Source organism: Amblyomma mixtum, chromosome 6 (assembly GCF_055824585.1).
Source record: "Amblyomma mixtum isolate Tamu chromosome 6, ASM5582458v1, whole genome shotgun sequence".
Taxonomy (NCBI): domain Eukaryota; kingdom Metazoa; phylum Arthropoda; class Arachnida; order Ixodida; family Ixodidae; genus Amblyomma; species Amblyomma mixtum.
Genome location: NC_143017.1, coordinates 51,685,733 through 51,703,934, shown reverse-complemented (window position 1 = coordinate 51,703,934; position 18,202 = coordinate 51,685,733). Strand labels below are relative to the sequence as shown.

The 18,202-nt window shown below is 46.8% G+C and overlaps 1 protein-coding gene across 5 annotated transcripts in view; it reads right to left on the bottom strand.

The window, feature by feature from the left end:
- The window catches only part of LOC149339096 (pyruvate kinase PKM-like), a 34,152-nt gene that overhangs the window by 642 nt on the left and 15,308 nt on the right, over window positions 1-18,202 (bottom strand). For 2 of the 5 annotated variants that reach the window (XM_089547907.1, XM_089547906.1), the window contains exons 2-11: window positions 13,696-13,851; window positions 13,166-13,257; window positions 12,559-12,693; window positions 10,689-10,875; window positions 9,149-9,291; window positions 8,399-8,526; window positions 8,159-8,309; window positions 5,672-5,991; window positions 3,940-4,058; window positions 2,696-2,852 (exon numbers count right to left, since the gene is read on the bottom strand). In XM_089547907.1, coding sequence (XP_089404033.1) covers window positions 2,696-2,852; window positions 3,940-4,058; window positions 5,672-5,991; window positions 8,159-8,309; window positions 8,399-8,526; window positions 9,149-9,291; window positions 10,689-10,875; window positions 12,559-12,693; window positions 13,166-13,257; window positions 13,696-13,831 — 1,568 coding nt within the window. In that variant the 5' untranslated portion in view covers window positions 13,832-13,851. The other 3 variants (XM_089547910.1, XM_089547909.1, XM_089547908.1) reach the window with 3 other exon arrangements.

Below are 18,202 nucleotides of genomic sequence, written 5' to 3'. Positions count from 1 at the left end.
TCATTGAACTCCGAATCCACAAGCAATTTTGAATTTCTTCGCCCGTCAAAGCGCGGACGAGTGTGGCACATAGCCTCATAGCTGCTGTGCGCAGACCAAAACGAAGTGACTCGGATGTGGAAACATGCGCGCCATCTGTTGTGTAAAATTTACCCTACAAGATCTATGAATTTACGGAGTCTCTCCTTAGATGGTGCTACATGTTTGCATAGTTTTTTTTTTTACACCAGTATTATCTGGAGCGGCAGGGGGGGAATTAAAATGCCTAAACGAGTTAACTCTGGAGGGGCAGGGGGTGTGCATATGTGGTAGCCAGAGTTTATCTCGGGAGTGGCAGTGAAAGGGTTAAATAGCATCCGGCTGAGAATGATGGCACTCTGGTATGCGACAATACTACAGTGTCGAAATTAAATATTTTTCATTTATTAGACATACAAGAAACAGCACTCTGGACTCTCGAGTAAGGACCAGTACTGCAGGAACAACCATAGTTCACTACATGAACCAACACAACAGCAGGAACAATGCATGGGGCTACAATTTGAGATAGACCTAAAGGATGTGAAATTAATCTATGAAGCAATCAAAGCTGCATTCTGAAACGAACATGTGAAATAAATAGGAAATGTTCAAACTTAAATTTTTGTTATGCTTACATACTCAAAGATGGCCTCGCAGTAAAAGAAGAAGAAAAAAAAAGGAAAAGTTGTGGCTAGCAATCTATCACAGATGCTTTAAAACAAAGCTGCAGAATAGTGGTAGCCCCTGATGGCTGTTGTGCATGTAACAGGCCCACATAAAATGAGCTACAAAAGAAATAGCATAGCGAGAGATTCCTTAATTAATCACACTTTTCACGTCTGTTCACAGAGTGAAGAAGCTTTCCTACACCTAGGGTTACACACAATTGTAGAGCACAACACCGGGATCACAGCACCCTTTCAAAACACTTGTCAGCGGCTGTAGTTACACAATGAAAAAGTTGTTCTTCCAATACAATGGTTAATGTATATATCTGACAAGAGAGTCAGATAAGACAGGTGTGGTTGCCAACATAATTTCTTGGGACAACTGCAGTATGTTTTGCCACTTTGCAAAAAGAGAAAGAAGTCTCTTCAGCAACTGTATCCAGGAAACACCGCATCTTGCAACACGCCAAACACTGCCATCGCAAAGATGACTGCATCATAGAAAGCAAATGAAGTTTAATTAAACCACTTCAAAAAGGAACTTAGATTTCCTAAATCAATTGCTTACAGCAGAGGTGTAAGCAAGCTACCACCCAATGCTTCGCAGCTTAGTGCTGGAAATTAATCTAGACTGGTGTTGACATGCATCTTGGCTTCATTGAGTACAAATTTGTCCAAGAGTTGTGCCGATGCCAAAACAGAAGCAAATTGCCTTTAATAGCACTGGCAATTTCCACTGGTTGATTTAGAGCAGCAGTCATCCTTTTTTTTCCTTCTTGGTTTGAGAATACATGCTCATCTGTTGGTTCAATGCAGAACTAGTCTTAGACCGATCTGGAGCAACTTTGCTTTGCACATCACCCAGGTGATGTGCAGTCTAGCATTGAAGCCACCAGAAAAGTATGCTTTATTACCCGTGCAGCAAAGACAAAGCTGTGACAACTTGCCCACTGGGATTGATTGGTCAAGTCCTTGCAAAGCCATTGCTCATGTTTTGGCGAACAGAATAGCATGGAGTCAAAACGAGGAGCATGCACCAATGTGGAGGCTACTGGACACTTTGGTGATGAAGAAATTTCACCAGCATACACTGTAGCCTCCCACACTGGTGCTTGCCATTTGTCAAGAACTGCCGCAGTGTTGTTGGTAGTCGTGTGGCGATGCGGTGCAGCGAGGACAGACAACCTGGCATCGCTCTCAAGAAAGTGTGGCACGGCACCACTGCCGTTCATCTTGCACAGGAACGACGGGGAAGGGAGCCCTTCGCGAATGGCTTGACATGGATTGCGTGCTACGCACTGGCTACGGGCGAGCCAAGAACGACAGCAGTGCCGCTCGATCCGACGTGACTGCAGACAGCCGGTTGTGACCAACTTGAATTTTTTACTTTTTTAGCTTAAATTTGGTAACAGCCGCTGCCAAAACCACCATTGTGTATGAAAGGACAAGGGCAAGCCAAAAAACATAATAGGGACTAGAGGGGCAAAGATACAACTCCACTTACAGGACTACACATTAAAACAATCCTTTGACCTTTGGTCACATTGGCCTAAACACACACACGCACACACACTCCAAAGAAGCAATGGCCAAAGGCAGAGATCACTCCTTTTCAGTTTAAAAATGCCAACACAGCATTCTAGCATGGTGGCTGTAAAACACTAGATGGGCGACCGACTGGAGTCAGCAATGAAAGTAGCGCGTCCTGGGTTTCAAACTTGACAAGGAGGCTCTCAACTAGGACTGACGACGACAAGTGAGTTGAGGTGCTACTAGTCCTAATGAAAGACCAAGGAAAGGACGCAATCCATGCCAGGCCCAGCGCGAAGAGCCCTATGCTCCCCGTCATTCCTGTGCGGGATGAGCCAACTACGCTGACACCAGTGGCATGCCTCTCCCCCATTCTGTGTAGTGGCGGGCTTCCGTGGGAAAGAACGCTCCACAATGTCGCGCAAGGCGAACGCGCGCGTCGCAACGGCTGGCGACGGGGGCTGCCTTAGACGTACACAACGCGCAGAGTGTTGGTGGCTCCGGCTCCCTTGCGCCAACCGGTCACAACGATCACTGCGTCGTCCTTGCGCAGAAAACCACGCAGCTTGCCTATCTCCAGGGCATACTCAATGCGGGCATCAACGTCCATGGGCCAGTCCGGACAGCGCTCGCCTGCACAAGCAAAGAGCAACGGAAAACATCAGGGCGAGGCTGACACCTGGACAAAGAGAACACACTGAAATGGAATGACAAGACAGACTAGGCAAAAACAATGCAAGAATGAAAACACCAACGCATCAACAATGCTGCTCTAATGGTGTGCTAAGCTCTGCGCAGTGTTTACTTTCTTTGGGGTTAACAGTTAATGAGGTTGCTGCCATGGTGCATGGTTTGCAAGTAAATACACAAAAAGCCCACTAACACCTGGAAGACTGAAGTAATGAGCGTTAGCTGTTTGGTTTACTAGAATTGCCCTGACGCCGCACTCTTAATAGTTTCACCTCTAACCACCATACTTGACCATGACGTCATCATTGGCACACGACAGGTGGTTGTTTCTACAACGCTATTGTAGATGGCGCTACAAGTCTCAATGCGTGATGTGCTGTTTTCTAGTTGCTGCCACAGATGGCGCTTTGATCTCAGGGTGGTAGCAGACCCCACGAAATCTCGAAACGTGATGAGTAAGAGCTAACGCTCTTAAAATTATAAGGGCAAATTAGGCTACTGCTCAGTTCAATGATTCAGTGACAGCCGTCGATGGACAAATCTCACACGGAGGCGGCAGCTGCACACTGCTGCAAGGCTTACCTAGTACGAACAGCATCTGAGGTGGCAGTTCAAGGTCTGTCCCCTTTGGTGAAGAAGCTGTGGTCTGTGCGTGGGTGTGTGCATGCATGTGGGTGCATGTGTGAAGCCTCCTAGCTTCCTTGGAGAGCCAGGTTTTCATCACTGAGATTCAGTTTCGGAATGAACACTAACTTCAACCACATACCTGAATTTTTAAAGCAGTGCTCACAATCTGCGATATTCTGTGTACTGCGGGAGAAAGCTGAACCCTCCCAATTACAACTGGAACAGGACAGAAGAAAAGGGAGCTTAAAAACCAGATGTTTTCTTGCCCTCTTTGCAAGTGAACACACTATTGGTGACACTATGTTCCTCTTCAAGTGTGTGAACAAGTCACTGGAGGCATCCTATGAACAGATTCCCATGCTCCCTACCTGCCCTGCAAAAGCATGTGAAGTGGCTGACTCACCCGTGTAAAGCAATGGCAGAATACCCCTGTACAGATGGGCCTGACGAATGGTCTGCTCCACTCTCGAAATGGCCAGGATGGGACACCGGGGCCGGTACTTGGCAATCAGGTGGGCAGTCCTGCACATTGCACACAGAGGTGCATTTGAAAACCCCACAAGGTGTTGCAACTGTCCACCACAAAAGGAGTATGAATAGGTGGGCCAATTATGGGCCAATTAAAGGTGCACTAAAGAGGTTCTGAGTAGGGCTATCTTGATCCTTTGCTGCATCAGTCATACCCAGAAGAGTTTTCCTATCGGAAGCTCATTCTGATTAACTGATGAGAGCCATAGCATCCGAATTAGTGAGCTTACTTGCAAGGGAGTTGGCCGGGACCAAGTGCGCAGTTCAAACTATCCGGACTTCCGAATTAATAGGTGTCGAATTAGAGAATTTTCACTGTAAATCCTTTGCTGTCTCTTTATATAGTGTGAATAGCACATCACAAATAATGAAAGAATAACCAGGTACACACCAACAGGCAATGAAAATTGATAGCCAGCTTTGATCGATAATTTCACTTTATGCACAAACTACGGCAAGGCTACAATTGACACGATGCACTGGCTGGAGTAAAATAAAGGAGACTAGCTAGCAGTTTGACTTTTCTATCCTGCACAATCATTTTCATTGAAGAGTAAGCAACCATCACACAAGGAAAAACTGTATAGACCCCATTTGGCTGAGAAGACAGCGAAAGCCTTCAAACTGCATCAGACTGTACATGCAATAAAGCAGAATTACCGTAAAAACCCGCGTATAATACGAACCCGAATATAATGCGGGGCTAAGTTTTAGAGACGCGAAATAGGAAAAAAAGTTTCACCCGCGTATAATACGAGTAACACAAGCTCATAGAAGACATTTATTCAAATCGCATCCCGCACTTCACTTCAATTACTTTGTTCTTCAGTAGCGCTTTCTTCGGACATTTCTTTGTCCGACAAATCATCCCAAATGTACTCATCTTCCGTGCCATCGAGGGCGTTCGAGATGCCGCACTTCTTAAGCTCGCTTCAGCCACCCGGTTGGCATCACTGCAGGCTCACCTGAGCGCATCCACTCTGCGTAGCACCGCCTGACTGCGTCCTTAAACGGTTCGTTTACACAACCATCAAACGGCCGCGAAAGCTTTGTCGCGTTCCGCTGCACGCGAAAAGGGCTTCTTTCTGTTGTGGCCATCCACGAATGCTTCCTTCGACGACACCAAACTGCCTCCCGGCCGCACCGTTGCCGGTGTTCTCCGCAGCCAAAATCGCTTGAAAGTAGCCGAGTACTGTTTTCGAGACCGTGACATCGTGCTCTCTAAAACAATATCCACTTCACGAAGCGTGCCTTACATGCGAGCACGTGCGTTGTCAACAGGCGCACGGCACACCGCGACCCCCCGGCGCACCCAACGGATCAACAAAGAAACGACGTCGTGACGTCGTTTGTCGAGAGTAACGAAGCCAAGCCGTAGCCACGCCGCAAAAACGAAACCAAAACATCGAGCAACTTCGAAAATTTTTGTTCGAATCCGCAAATAGTACGAGGCAGAAATTTAGGACGTTAATTATGGGAAAAAAACCTCGTATTATACGCGGGTTTTTACGGTAAGTCCTGACTTACAAGCTGCTGAAAACAGCACGCAAAGCCCATAATGACCAAGCACATGCTTCCCTTGCACTGGCTGTTCAGAGACTCCTCACCTGCCGGTGGTGGTGATGACAATGATAGCAGCTGCGAGGCACTTGATGGATGCGCTGACAGCGGCAATTGCGATGGTGTGCGTGCCATCCGTGGGGCAGGGTGCGATGTGCGACAGATGGATGAAGACATCCTTCTGGTAGAATGCGGACTCTGCCTCACAACAGATCCTGTCCATCATGCGCACCACTTCGAGCGGGTATTCACCCTTGGCCGTCTCGCCCGACAGCATCACGCAATCGGCTCCGTCCAGCACAGCGTTGGCCACATCCGACGCCTCGGCACGTGTAGGCCGCGGCTTGTGGGTCATGCTCTCCAACATCTGTGGGGGGCAGCAGTCAGAGTTAGCTCCACTGACCAACCCGTGCAAAGCAACAAAAGTGCTACCGTACACAGCACACGACGAAATGAAGTTGCGCTACATAAAATCATTGCAACTGTTGCTAACAACCCTGATAGTAATATGCCTTCTACAATTTACCAGCACAGTTGAAGGTAGTGCCGGCAGAATGCCTAGTGACGGGACTTCCCAGTCTGGCTGTGGATGCAATGTAACACATAGAAACTGATACCCCTGTCACACAGCATTCCTTAAATCCCAGCAAAGAAATCTGTTTCACAAAAGGAGCAAGACTAAGGGAGCACTGACGCTGCTACATGGCACAGCTCAAAGGTGAAACACTCGGACGGACTTTAATGCATTGAATAATAGAAGCAAGCTTAAAACTGAACTGGAGTATTTTATTCATTTGTTGAGCTTAGCTTTTCCTGTCAGCAGGAGCAGGTTTTGTTTATTGCCTTGGCCACCACCAGCATTCGGTGTTGCTAGATTTTTGATGTCTAGCATAATATAAAGACATCCAAAAGCTATACCTAGACATGCTTTCTTTAGCTGCTTAGATTCTCTTTGCTTTCAGTTTCCTACACTAGATGGCGCTGCGATCACAGCTGCTCTCGGCGCCTTGACAGCTTCCTTCGGTAGAGTGGTTACATCATTTTGGAGCAGTTTCGTTAAGCCACATCAAAATATTTCTCCAGAAGTCAGCATTACAGAGTCTTTGACATAGCATTCAATGCTTCCACACGCAGAACTCTTGTTTCTGAATAAATTTTCGCATCTTTCTGCCCAAGGGGTCAGTGCAACATCTCCGATTAAAACTGGCTCCTTTCAATTCGACAGTGCATGTCTCCACCCTACCAGGGGCACCCTAAGCTGCTCGGAGGCCGCTTTTGGGCTTCAAAGGCCTCAGATGGCTGCCTTTGCCTCAGAGGCAGTTTGAACAAAGGCGTGACTCATGCTGTGTAGATGCACGTTGTGTGCCTTTGAAGTGCCTGTGTGATGGGTATATGTTGGCATTAGCATTCCAAACACTAAATGAACAGCGAGAGGAATCAGCATTATGTAACAGTGCAGGCCAACATGCATCGTACAGCATGCAGAGACACATTGCATTACTCCTGCCCATTTCAGCACTGCTACAGCCCAATGCACTTCGTAGAGTTACTTTCACACCAATTTTTTTTCTTTTTTTTTACAGAAATAACATTCCTTACGTCTCAGTGTTGCATATCTCATTGCTTCCTGTGGCCACGAGCAAATATCCTTAAAACACATGACAAGGCCAAAAAAAGTAAAGCATTCTACATGATGACAATGTCTCTTGGCAAGCTCCCACGACTGCATCAAACCTTCCCAACCTTCTTGTAGTCATTACGTAATTTTAATCCGCACCCTTTTCTTCCTGATGCCTGCCAGTTTACTACTGGTGGTACAATGGTTTCATAAATATACTTTAAATCTAGTTAGAGCCTAAAAACCTGCAATTTAATTCTTGCCGTGTTTTGCTTCTTTAGCTACAGAGAGTTTTCAGTCAATATAAAATTCTCTAATAAAAATACCACTTTTGTCACTTTCCGTCTGTATTAACCAAAACATTGAAGCTTATTCTTAGTTAGGAGCACACAAATTTGGACATTAACACCGACCAGGTAAGCCAAATTATACAACCTGTGTCACACTAGAAAGAATTTCCTTTTACTTATGTAAGCAACATTGATGCAAAAGTGAAAACAAAGAAAATCCAAAGCATTGTTAAACAGAACTTATTATGAGAGTTCAGCAGTGATATCAATTATATTAAGGTGTGTCTGCTACAGTGTTGCAATGTATACAAAGGTGCTTTCACAAACCTACAGCTACCAATGATCAAATGAAGGCTTCCTCTAGCAGAATATACCTAGGATGCTGATGTTCAATACGGTTGTTTCCATCAAAGCACAAAATGCTTACATCCGTAAAGCACTACAGTGATTTCCAGGGTCGCATACACTTCTTAAACACTTTACTACACAAACAGTATCCTGAAATCAAGTCTATACTAAGAGGCCTATTTGACCAGAAACAGCACTGAGTCTTGCAGACAAGTCACACGAACACAACAGCTGGATGGAAGAGCTAAGTATACAAGAAAAAAAAAAAAAACACAAACCTGAGTGGCACAAATGACTGGCTTGCCAATCATCTGACACTTGGCAATCATCATTTTCTGAGCCAGGAACACTTTCTCTGCTGGAATTTCAATTCCAAGGTCACCTCTGGCCACCATGATGCCATCAGTTACATCAAGGATTTCATCGATCCTGCATAGTGGCACATCCAAATTAGCATTCCGAATGCGCCTTCGGGAACCTTCTGACATTCAAGGCAACAATACCACTGAAAGACTCACTTGCGAACGCCCTCGTCATTCTCAATCTTGCACATGATCTTGATGTCCTTTCCTTTTTCACCAAGCACGCTCCGGATTTCCTTCACACCATTAGCATTTCGAATGAACGAGGCAAAGATCATGTCCACCTGAAAGGCGCCATTCGTTTTAGGTATGTTCCAGGGAGGCAAAAAGCAGACAGACCATATCAGAGCAAACCACATGCTCATTTCTAGCCATGCAGCTAAAATACATTTCTTGGAACTACAGGTTAGCAAAAATAAGCCAAAAATGGGGAAATAATGCTGTGATGTCGAAAACATCAAGATGCTTGGAGTGAACGTGGCTCAAAACACTGCGAGCCAGGAAAGCATGCCTACCATGCAACTGAAACATCATGCACAAGTAATTAATAAATGGAAAGAACAAATCTTGATGTTTGTTTCCAAATGGGCAAAATAGTGCTAGGCAAATGAAACTTTAAGAACTGAAGACAAAAAAGAAACAACACAACAAAATATGTGGGTGGGAAACCAACAGTACTGATGAATTGAACACAATAACAAAAGCACCTCGTTACAGTGCACCAACAGCTGAACTGAAACAAGCATTCTACACAAAGCAAAACCGCAATTCAGTATAGATGCAACAGAAAAGTAAAATCCTGCACTGAGAGAGATGAGCTATTTCGTGGCATGTGCAGCAGCCTTTTTCACACTAGTATCTGAAGCAGGCTAATAGCGAGAGCAATTACATGCACAACAGCCTCACCCCTTGTTCGACGCCAAAAAGGAGGTCCGATTTGTCCTTTTCCGAGACTGCAGGAAGATCGACCAGTGCTCCGGGCAGGTTCACACCTTTCTTGCTGCCTAGCATGCCCCCGTTCTCAATGTTGCACACCAGCTTGTCATTGTCTGAAAGCCACCATCAATGCTCTTACTGCCGTGTCCACATGCAATTCAAGAGCGGCATTAGCAGTGCACCCCTTCATATGCCCATTCTTGCACATTCTAAGTTTCGAGAAAAAATCTGAAGTTTTCTGTGCACCGAATGCGATTTGCAAACTGCCCAAACTCTTAAGCCTGTTTCCACCAGTTGCAAGTCCTACAGAATCCTGAAATTATGAAAATTTTAGTGAATGCGTTGTCACCCCTATCAGAAGCTAAAAATAAGAACAAAGACTTGACTCTGTGGCAATACTCAACAAGCAAGACATGCCCCTCCCTTCTTAGCAACTAGTATCAGTAGTAGTGGTGGTGGTTTACTATAAAATTACAAAACGGAAGAAAAAGGTGCTGCCAGCCACAGCAATTGCTATTCAATGTCTTAAGCATTGGAGCTGTGGCCGGCTTGAACAAGGGAGGTGAGAGGACAGTGAGGAGTAGAACAGAGGGGAGCGATAGCAAGGAAGGACAAGGGTTAACTATATACACTACTTATACTAAACTTCTCACAAGTGGCCTGGCAATGTCCAAAATAAAGCTGCGCATCAAGTTGCCCAACAACGAAATTTACATACGCATACCACTGCACCGTCAACTCAAGCTACGCTCAAGCAAGCATGTTTCTTTCAGCCTTTCAGTGTATGTTCATACACTCGCTCTGAACACTCAAATTCCCGTACAGATGGCACAATGCGCAAAAATGTGGGCATTTTAATAAAGTGCTGAAATGTGCAAAAAATACTGACAATAAAATCATTTCCGGCCACACACTCAAAATTATTTCAAGATGGATGCCTCTGCATTTTATGGTAGCTCTGGTACAGCTCTGCTCAATGCACATTTCCTTGTTTGTTTGGCACGAACGAGCGATTTAAGATGCTTAAAATGTGCCATTTGCTTACTTAAGTTCTTCAGACAGGAATGAGTCGATAGCAGAACTGAGACAGGGAAACCAGCATTGAGTAATGATATGGAGATAGATCTCAACAACATTTGCATAATCAAGCATCTGCGAGGATTGAAATTTTTTCTGTGCAATATTGGTTTGGTTTGGTTTATGGGGTTTAACGTCCCAAAGCGACTAAGGCTATGAGAGACGCCGTAGTGGAGGGCCCCGGAAATTTCGACCACCTGGGGTTCTTTTATTGGCATGCTCCTCAATGAAATCTGAAGATTGACATTTCGTTCCTTTTTTAGATAATTTGCACCCGAGGGGAACAGTGCCCTTGAACCTAGGTCGCACTATTTATATTTTTGCCAGAACCTGTAATACACCACTAATCTGCTATCAAAAACAGCACATACACTGTCATTAGCCCATTGTAAACACGGCATGAAGAGGTTGCAATGACCAAGGTCTAGTTTACCAATTTCCTTGACTGTGAGAGAGATGAGGCCATCATCTATGAAGATCCTGCTCCCCACACTCAGCACCTTGGTGATGTTTTCATAGTCCAAATACAGGGTGTTCTCATCACACTTCTCATAGAAGGATTTGTCCGTGGTGAGTGTAATGGTCTGGTCTTTCTTCAGTTCTATCTCAGCCGAAGGACCCTGAAATCAAAGGGCATCCCCACATGAAAGGTTGCCCAAAAGGAGCCAAGGCTAATTGCATCAGTAATGTATCACATGGCAAATATGAGGATGATTAGTTTTCGATTGCAAAACTTCCCAGCTGCGACTCCCAGAAATGCTACATCACACAAGCGAAGTTTCCAATGCACGTTATGTGACAGAGGGCCCCACCTAATGAGAAGGCACCAGTGAGCTTGGTGAATCAATAAGCTTGACTGTATTTAGTAAAACCCATCAAGCTTCCTAATTACCTCCGCAATACGGAAATGCAAAAATTGACAACTTTTAGGTTACTTCAAGCTCAGTCACCATGAATCAACTGTTGACTGAACATATTGTTTTGCAGACCATATAATGTAATCGAAACTACTGCTTGACCTAAAGCATAAAAATGAAACAAGCAGTTGGAGTCATGTCGAAACAGTAAAACACAACATATGCAAGAGTTGGTAAAAAAAATTAAGGCACGGTATACAGGAGTTTAACGTTACTCAAGGATATATAGAATGCTATAGTGAAGTGCTCCAGATATATTTCAAACACATGGAGCTCTTTGATGAGCACTAACATCGTACAGCATACCAGTAGCTGAATCATGGCTACCGAGACTCTGAAAGAAAAGTTTAAGAACTTTTAAAAATGAAATAAAAAAATTCAGTTAATGTGCAGAACAGAAGACGTCTGCCAAAGCACCGCAAATGGTTTAAACTTCGAGTACTTCTTGTCTTTATGCATCTTGTATGTATTGACTGCTGAGGATTTTCTGACAAGTTTAGTGAGCATTGCAGAATTTCACCACAGTACCATCAACAGTTTTACCCTATAAACTTTTCCCCGCAAACACCTGTTTGTAGCTGAGAGACAGGAAGCTGGTGGCGACTGCTCACAGCTTTCTAAATGACAGAAGATATCAGTGTGAGAAAACTGCTTCCAGGCTTGGATTGTTGGCTGACAAGCGCGTGAGAACGGCTTCACTGGAGATCGCCTCACGCTTGCAGCTTTTACTACACTGTCGCAAGAAGTTGTACTTGCAAACAACTGCAGCACTTCTAGCACGAAAACAAGTATATCAAAAGCCATGCTGAAATTCATGCTGAAATAAATGGTTTGGTTTGGTTTATGGGGTTTAACGTCCCAAAGCGACTAAGGCTATGAGAGACGCCGTAGTGGAGGGCTCCGGAAATTTCGACCACCTGGGGTTCTTTAACGTGCACTGACATCGCACAGTACACGGGCCTCGAATTTCTCCTCCAAAGAAATTCAACCGCCGCGGCCGGGATCGAACCCGCGTCCTTCGGGACAGCAGCCGAGCACCATAGCCACTGAGCCACCGCGGCGGCTGAAATAAATGCTACAGTTTAATTCTTCTCTGGAATCACAACAAAAGCAAGCTTTTGGCACCAACATAATGCAGGTACATGTGCTCCCATCAAACCGATCAACATGGAACAGGTTGTAGCATGTGCTGCTAGGATAAAGACAAAGTAAGAAAGCCAAAGCAGTACGGCTCCTTATATTTTGACATAAGAACAGTTCTCTAGAAAGCTTTCAAAAATTATTTATCTTCTAAACCCTGCCATTTCAATACCCTCCGTTCAGAACCATCAGCAGATGCTTCAGTGTTTGGCTTGTCACAACAAGAAGACAAGTAAAGCAGCTTACACCAAGAAGCAGACCCGTGCGAATCTCCGGGCCCTTAGTGTCAAGCGCAATGGCAGTGTGGCGGACATCTGGTTTCAGCTCTTCATTCAAAAGGCGCTCAGCTTCACGGATGTTCTTGATCGTGCCCTCATGGTACTGTTTGGAGAGAAAGCAGCAAAAATAAAATTTAACTTTGATTAGTGACCGTCATTAAAACAGGCTGAAACCAACAACAGAGCGAAGAGCTTAAGCATCTGCCCAGGGAAACGAAATTTGAGCTCTTCGCAATGGCAACAAGGGAGTTGTGTGCCCAACATGGAAATAAAACAAAAGTATAGGCAGTTTTAACAAAGCTTGCTTTCTGCAGTTTTCATGCACACATACACACAGGTTGGATTAAAACAGAAGCTAGACACAGTAACTTTTTTTTTATCTAGTTACCAATAACTAAGACAACTTGCAATGGCAAAGTAGTGTGTTCTGATAATGATAAACTACAAAGATTCAAGCAAACGTTAACTACCAGCAGAATGCACACACTTTGCCTGTTATCAAAAATTACCACTGAGTGTACCCCTGAGTAACGCAAGGAAGCACAGAGTTCTAATGTAGAAGACATGCTACCAACCTCGTGAGTGCCGTGCGAGAAGTTCAACCTGGCAATGTTCATGCCATCCTTCATCATGTTCACCAGCATCTTCACATCTCTCGAGGCAGGACCTGGGCAAACACATCAACGGTGGAGTGATGCCGCGCGAGCCAAAACCAGGCACCGCGGCAAACACCTCTGCTGGAAACAGCTTTCCTGCACGACATCGCTACCAGCAGGTGAAGCCACAGTTGCAGAAAATGATCTTCGGTTGCCTTTCGCGAGAACACCGCCGAGACTACTGCGCAAGCGAATTTGTTTACAGAGACACTGATTTTTAAACAATGAAACAAAAAAGAAAAAACTCGCACCAGACAAAATCTCGAACTACTCCATTAAACGTAAGCACGGCCTCAAATGCACCGGATTTCCTCGGTTTTCCAACAAGATGCGGCATAATCTAGACTCAGCGGGACCCTTCCAACACCCTGTCGGGCAGCCAGGCGTGGCCGTTGGGGAACAGCCACAACGCTGGGAGGCTCTGGGCCGACGGAGACGGACGCGCTCACCGATGGTGCAGATGATTCCGGTCAGCCGGACAAACGACGTCGTCTGGTTGACGTCCAAAGTGCTGAGATGTTCCAGCAAAGTGTTGGCGTGAACGGCGTACACCTGGTGCGGCCTTGGGGGCTCTGCCTGCGCCATGGTCGGATTCTTGACGCAGTCTGCGAAGAGGAAAAGGAGATACCGTCAACACACGAAATTCAGTCTGTACTTAAGGATGGACATAAGCGTTAACCAGGCAAGGCACGCTCGGGTACCGTTGAAGGAAGCTCTTATTGGGTTATAGGCACGTTCCGGGACCATCGTCGAGTGCCGAGATTGGTTAACGTTCACAGGCTTCACGATCGATGCTCTTAACTTACGCGAAAAAAAAAAAAAAACTCGCCGTCGCCACGCCCGTACTTCACCACGACCGCATACTCACCTCGAGACGCAGAAAGGCTATCGCGTCGATCGAGGAGTCACGCAGAAGTGCGGCGGGGAAATATGCGCGGCCCACGCGAAAGCCGTTTGGCGACGAGTACGGCGCGATAAGCAAGCACGGTGCGCACAGGCTACTGACGGGGCGCAGGCTCGCATACCGTGTTGCACCGGATGCCGGAGATAAGGAGAGGGACGGCGAAGCAAGGAGGCGGCCTGCAACACTGGGCGGCGCAACGGCAACCGCGGGAGCAGCAGCAGTTCGGACCAGCTTCGGTCCGGCGGGAGCGTGAGAGGCGCGTGCCACGGCGCTCCTGCGACGCGTGCTCCCTGGCACGGCGCCCATGCGCGGTAGGAAAACACGGCCCCCTCCGATCCATTTTTTTTTTCTTTCTCTTCCTCCCGCGATCAGTTCAAGCTAAGCGCGCCCGTGAGCCGTGGTTTACTGTTCGGCGGGCTTAATCCCCGCGCCTCGCCACATGAACAGGATCGGGTAAGAAATAAAGCGGCAAGTGAATGGATCTAAACCCCGTGATGCAGTGCAGCCGACAACGTCGACACGAAAATGACGAACGTCCAGGAGCCGTACGCACTGGCGAACAGAAAGTACCCACGGGCTACCCGAAGCCACCCATAAATAAAAATAACTACAAAGCCATTCGTGAAGAACAACTAACGAAAATATGCATTGTACATACTTATGCTAGGGCAGAGTCCTTGCAAAAAACTGTTCGCCGCTTTTAGCCCCGTTATTTTGTTGTTGTTGCCTTAATTACATGGCACATACTCACAACGGGGGGGGGGGGATAGGTTATTTTTATTGGTTCGTAACACTTAGCTGTTTCTTCTGTTGCGGAAGCAACACTACGCTAGGTGTGAGCGATTTCACGGAGCCCCGGAGAGCCCCAACTGCGCATGCGCGAGGAGCGAGTGACGTCAGAGCAGCGCGGAGCCGCCGCCGACTCTTCCGCTGCGCGGGTGACTCAAAGGTGCCGCCGCCGCTGCGATTGCCGCGCCGTTGTTTCCGCAATTCCACTCGGGATGGCCATTGGTCAAACCACAGCCAATTTTTTCCTCTGCATAACGTTGCGCCCAACCACTGCGCGCCTTTTGACCGTGTACCCTCCGCGTTTCTCGCACGGCTGCCGAAGTGGTGGAAAAAAATTCCGAAGCGTACGACCTCTCAAACACGCCCTCAAGCCCACAAGTACACCATCAATGACTTCTGTAGAAGAGGATATCACGACAGCCGGAGTACCTAAATTACGAATGGAGCCGCAATTATTTACGCGATTCAGTGCACACGCATGCATGCAAAGGACCCACCCTTCGGCTGGGGGAAGCGAGCGATTTCCGGACCCAATTCGAGGCCGCGTCCTCTGAGAATGGTGCGCACCAAATGCGACGAACACAATCTCCATCAGTGATGAGAACAAGCGAAACTTAACAGCGATGCTGATAGAGGGCGACAGCGGCGCCTCACTCTGTCCGATACCACCCCACACACGCACACATACCTTCTGTGTGTTGCCTTTTGGACTATTCAGCCGCAAAGTAGTACTGACAGCAGGGTGTCGAACCGCAATTTTTTCGGGTTCGGTTCAGGTTCGGGTTCACACCTTTCGGGTTCAGTTCCGGGTTCGGCTCCAGAGCGACATTCCGTTCCGGTTCGAACCGGTTCGGACCGTACTGAACCGGTTCAAACGGGTTCAAACGGGTTCAGAGCAAAAAAAAAAAATTAGAACGTAGATAAGTTTTAATCAACCTTGTTATGGTGTTTACTTTATTCTGTGGCATCGATATATAACATAAAAATGCAAAAATTTGTTTAATGCGAGATGTTCTCACTTTACCCACTTTATGTATTGTCCGCGGCAGAAAGACGAATTTACGGCAAGAGCAGAAAAATGAAATAAACTCGAAATATAATGTAGGGCTATGTGTATGCTATAATCCTTCTCATGATGTATAAGGCGAAAAGCCGGATGATTTTGCATCTACACAACTCTCCAGCTTGAGGAATTTCGGAGACCCCGTCACGCGAGAAATTTGTCTCCTTGAAGCTCGAGTCAGTCGGGAATTTTTCGTACGCAGTACACTTACGCGCGCGCCGACATGACCGCCGCACCAGGCCTCTACGTTCCCGCGCACTATTGAGACACGAAGCTGCCATGTATCGGCACCCATATACAGACAGACACCTTTTCGTCGTCCTGAAATCGACTTGCCAGCACCCCTCCCCCTTTCCTACATGTTACGAGAATATGCGAGAACCCCTCCATCACCCATCCCCCACCGAACGAGAGCCTCGTGGGAGCACTAGCTCTCCCTAACACCCTGGGCGTACCAAAACATATTTTACTGAAATCTCCTCTTCGATATAGCCTTTGTGACTCGCTTTATATATCTCGAGCCCCTGTTTCTCAGTATTTTCACAAAGACAGCTAGTCGTGGATTCTCGCTAGTACAGGGAGAAATTACGACTATGACTTATTATGATGACGTCGACCTGTTTTATTCTGATAAAAAGAATATGATAAAAAAAAACACCTTTGGATAGCTTAGGTTGAGGCGCTTCGTTTCTGCACGGACACAAATTGGTAACATATTCGTTGGGATGTTGCGTCGCAACATTCTTGCAAGTGCAGCATTCTGCTAGGAAGAAGGTGTACTTGCACTACGTAGAATTTTTGTAACTTTTCCTGGGGGGCTATCAAAGGGAGCCTGAGCGTCTACAGAATTCTTTGCGCCCTTGGTGGAGTCTGGTGAATCTGTCGTGCACCATTTGTCCACCAACTTGTTTCAGGGCATTTATTTTCAAAACTACAAACCCATTTTTGGGAGGCGGCTAAGTGCTCGTCTGTTTTTTCTGAACATGATCGTGAGAGAACTTTATGCTGATACATTCGGTTTTCTCCCTCTTCGCTTTTCCTTGGGATACCTGTACGACCTCTCCACAAGGCAGACGATAAAGGTTGTCATCGGTCATTGCTTCCTCTACCCATATGTCTGCAGCCTTACGTATACCCTTTCTTGATACGAATTCAGCGGATGTAGTCCAGCCCAAAGGCCGAAGATATAACGAACGCTCGCTTATTACGAACGGGTGCGGTGTTACCGTGAAAATATGCATAAGGGAAATGGCAATTCGTCGCAGATACAACGAAAAACTTTGGCCGCACCACTCGGTTATAGCGAACGAGCAGACGCCGTAAACTACCCCCGAATTTTAAGAGGTCGTGCTTCCAGTAAGCGCGAAGGGAAAGAACGTCTCTCGACCTTCACGACACCGCTCCGGAAAGAATATGTCGACCGAAAAATGCGATAAAAGACGGCACTGCCGTGCGCAGCGCTAACCTGAAAATCCGGCGTCTGGGAACACTGCAAACGGTAACGTAAACACGGTAACGATATGCTATAACTCCCTATTCAAACAGTAAGTAACCGCAGGCCAAGCCCACGTCGATGGCCTACGAGGGCAATCATTGCCTGCGTGTTCGCCGGCTGGGCAAAGCCTCTCAAGTGGAAGCGCGTTGCGTGTGAGAAAGGGGCATCGTCGAAAGCGAAGCTGCTGACCATAGCCGTGAATCAAGTAACAGCAGCGATTTGAGAATTTTTAAAGCCTTGCTAGCCATGCGTGTTAGCCACGGGCTGGTCACGTGGCATGCATAGCCTGCCCAGTCGGCTCCATCTTTCGCGCTGCTACCACGTGCAGGCAGCGTCACACAGCGGACAATGCAACTGATGCACTCAGTGCCGCGAGCGCTGCGCTACTTTTGTCACTTCATGAGTACACGAACTACAGAAGCAGCTCGAAAATACACGTGACCGGACGCATGTAGATGTGTGACAAAGCTTCGCTGATCCATGGCTGGCCAGATGTTTCCTCAGACAACTACGCTCCTGCGGAGCACAAAATTGTATAAGCGCGGGCTGTGACGAAGACGAACACCAAGCACAAGCACACCCGTACTCTCAGGAATTTTGTTTATGTGGCCGACCTGCCACCAGCTGCCGTGGGCACTTCAACCACGATTAGTTATACCCCGTCGCTAAATTTGATGGTTAGCAGCAAGGGTCTCCACGAGGATT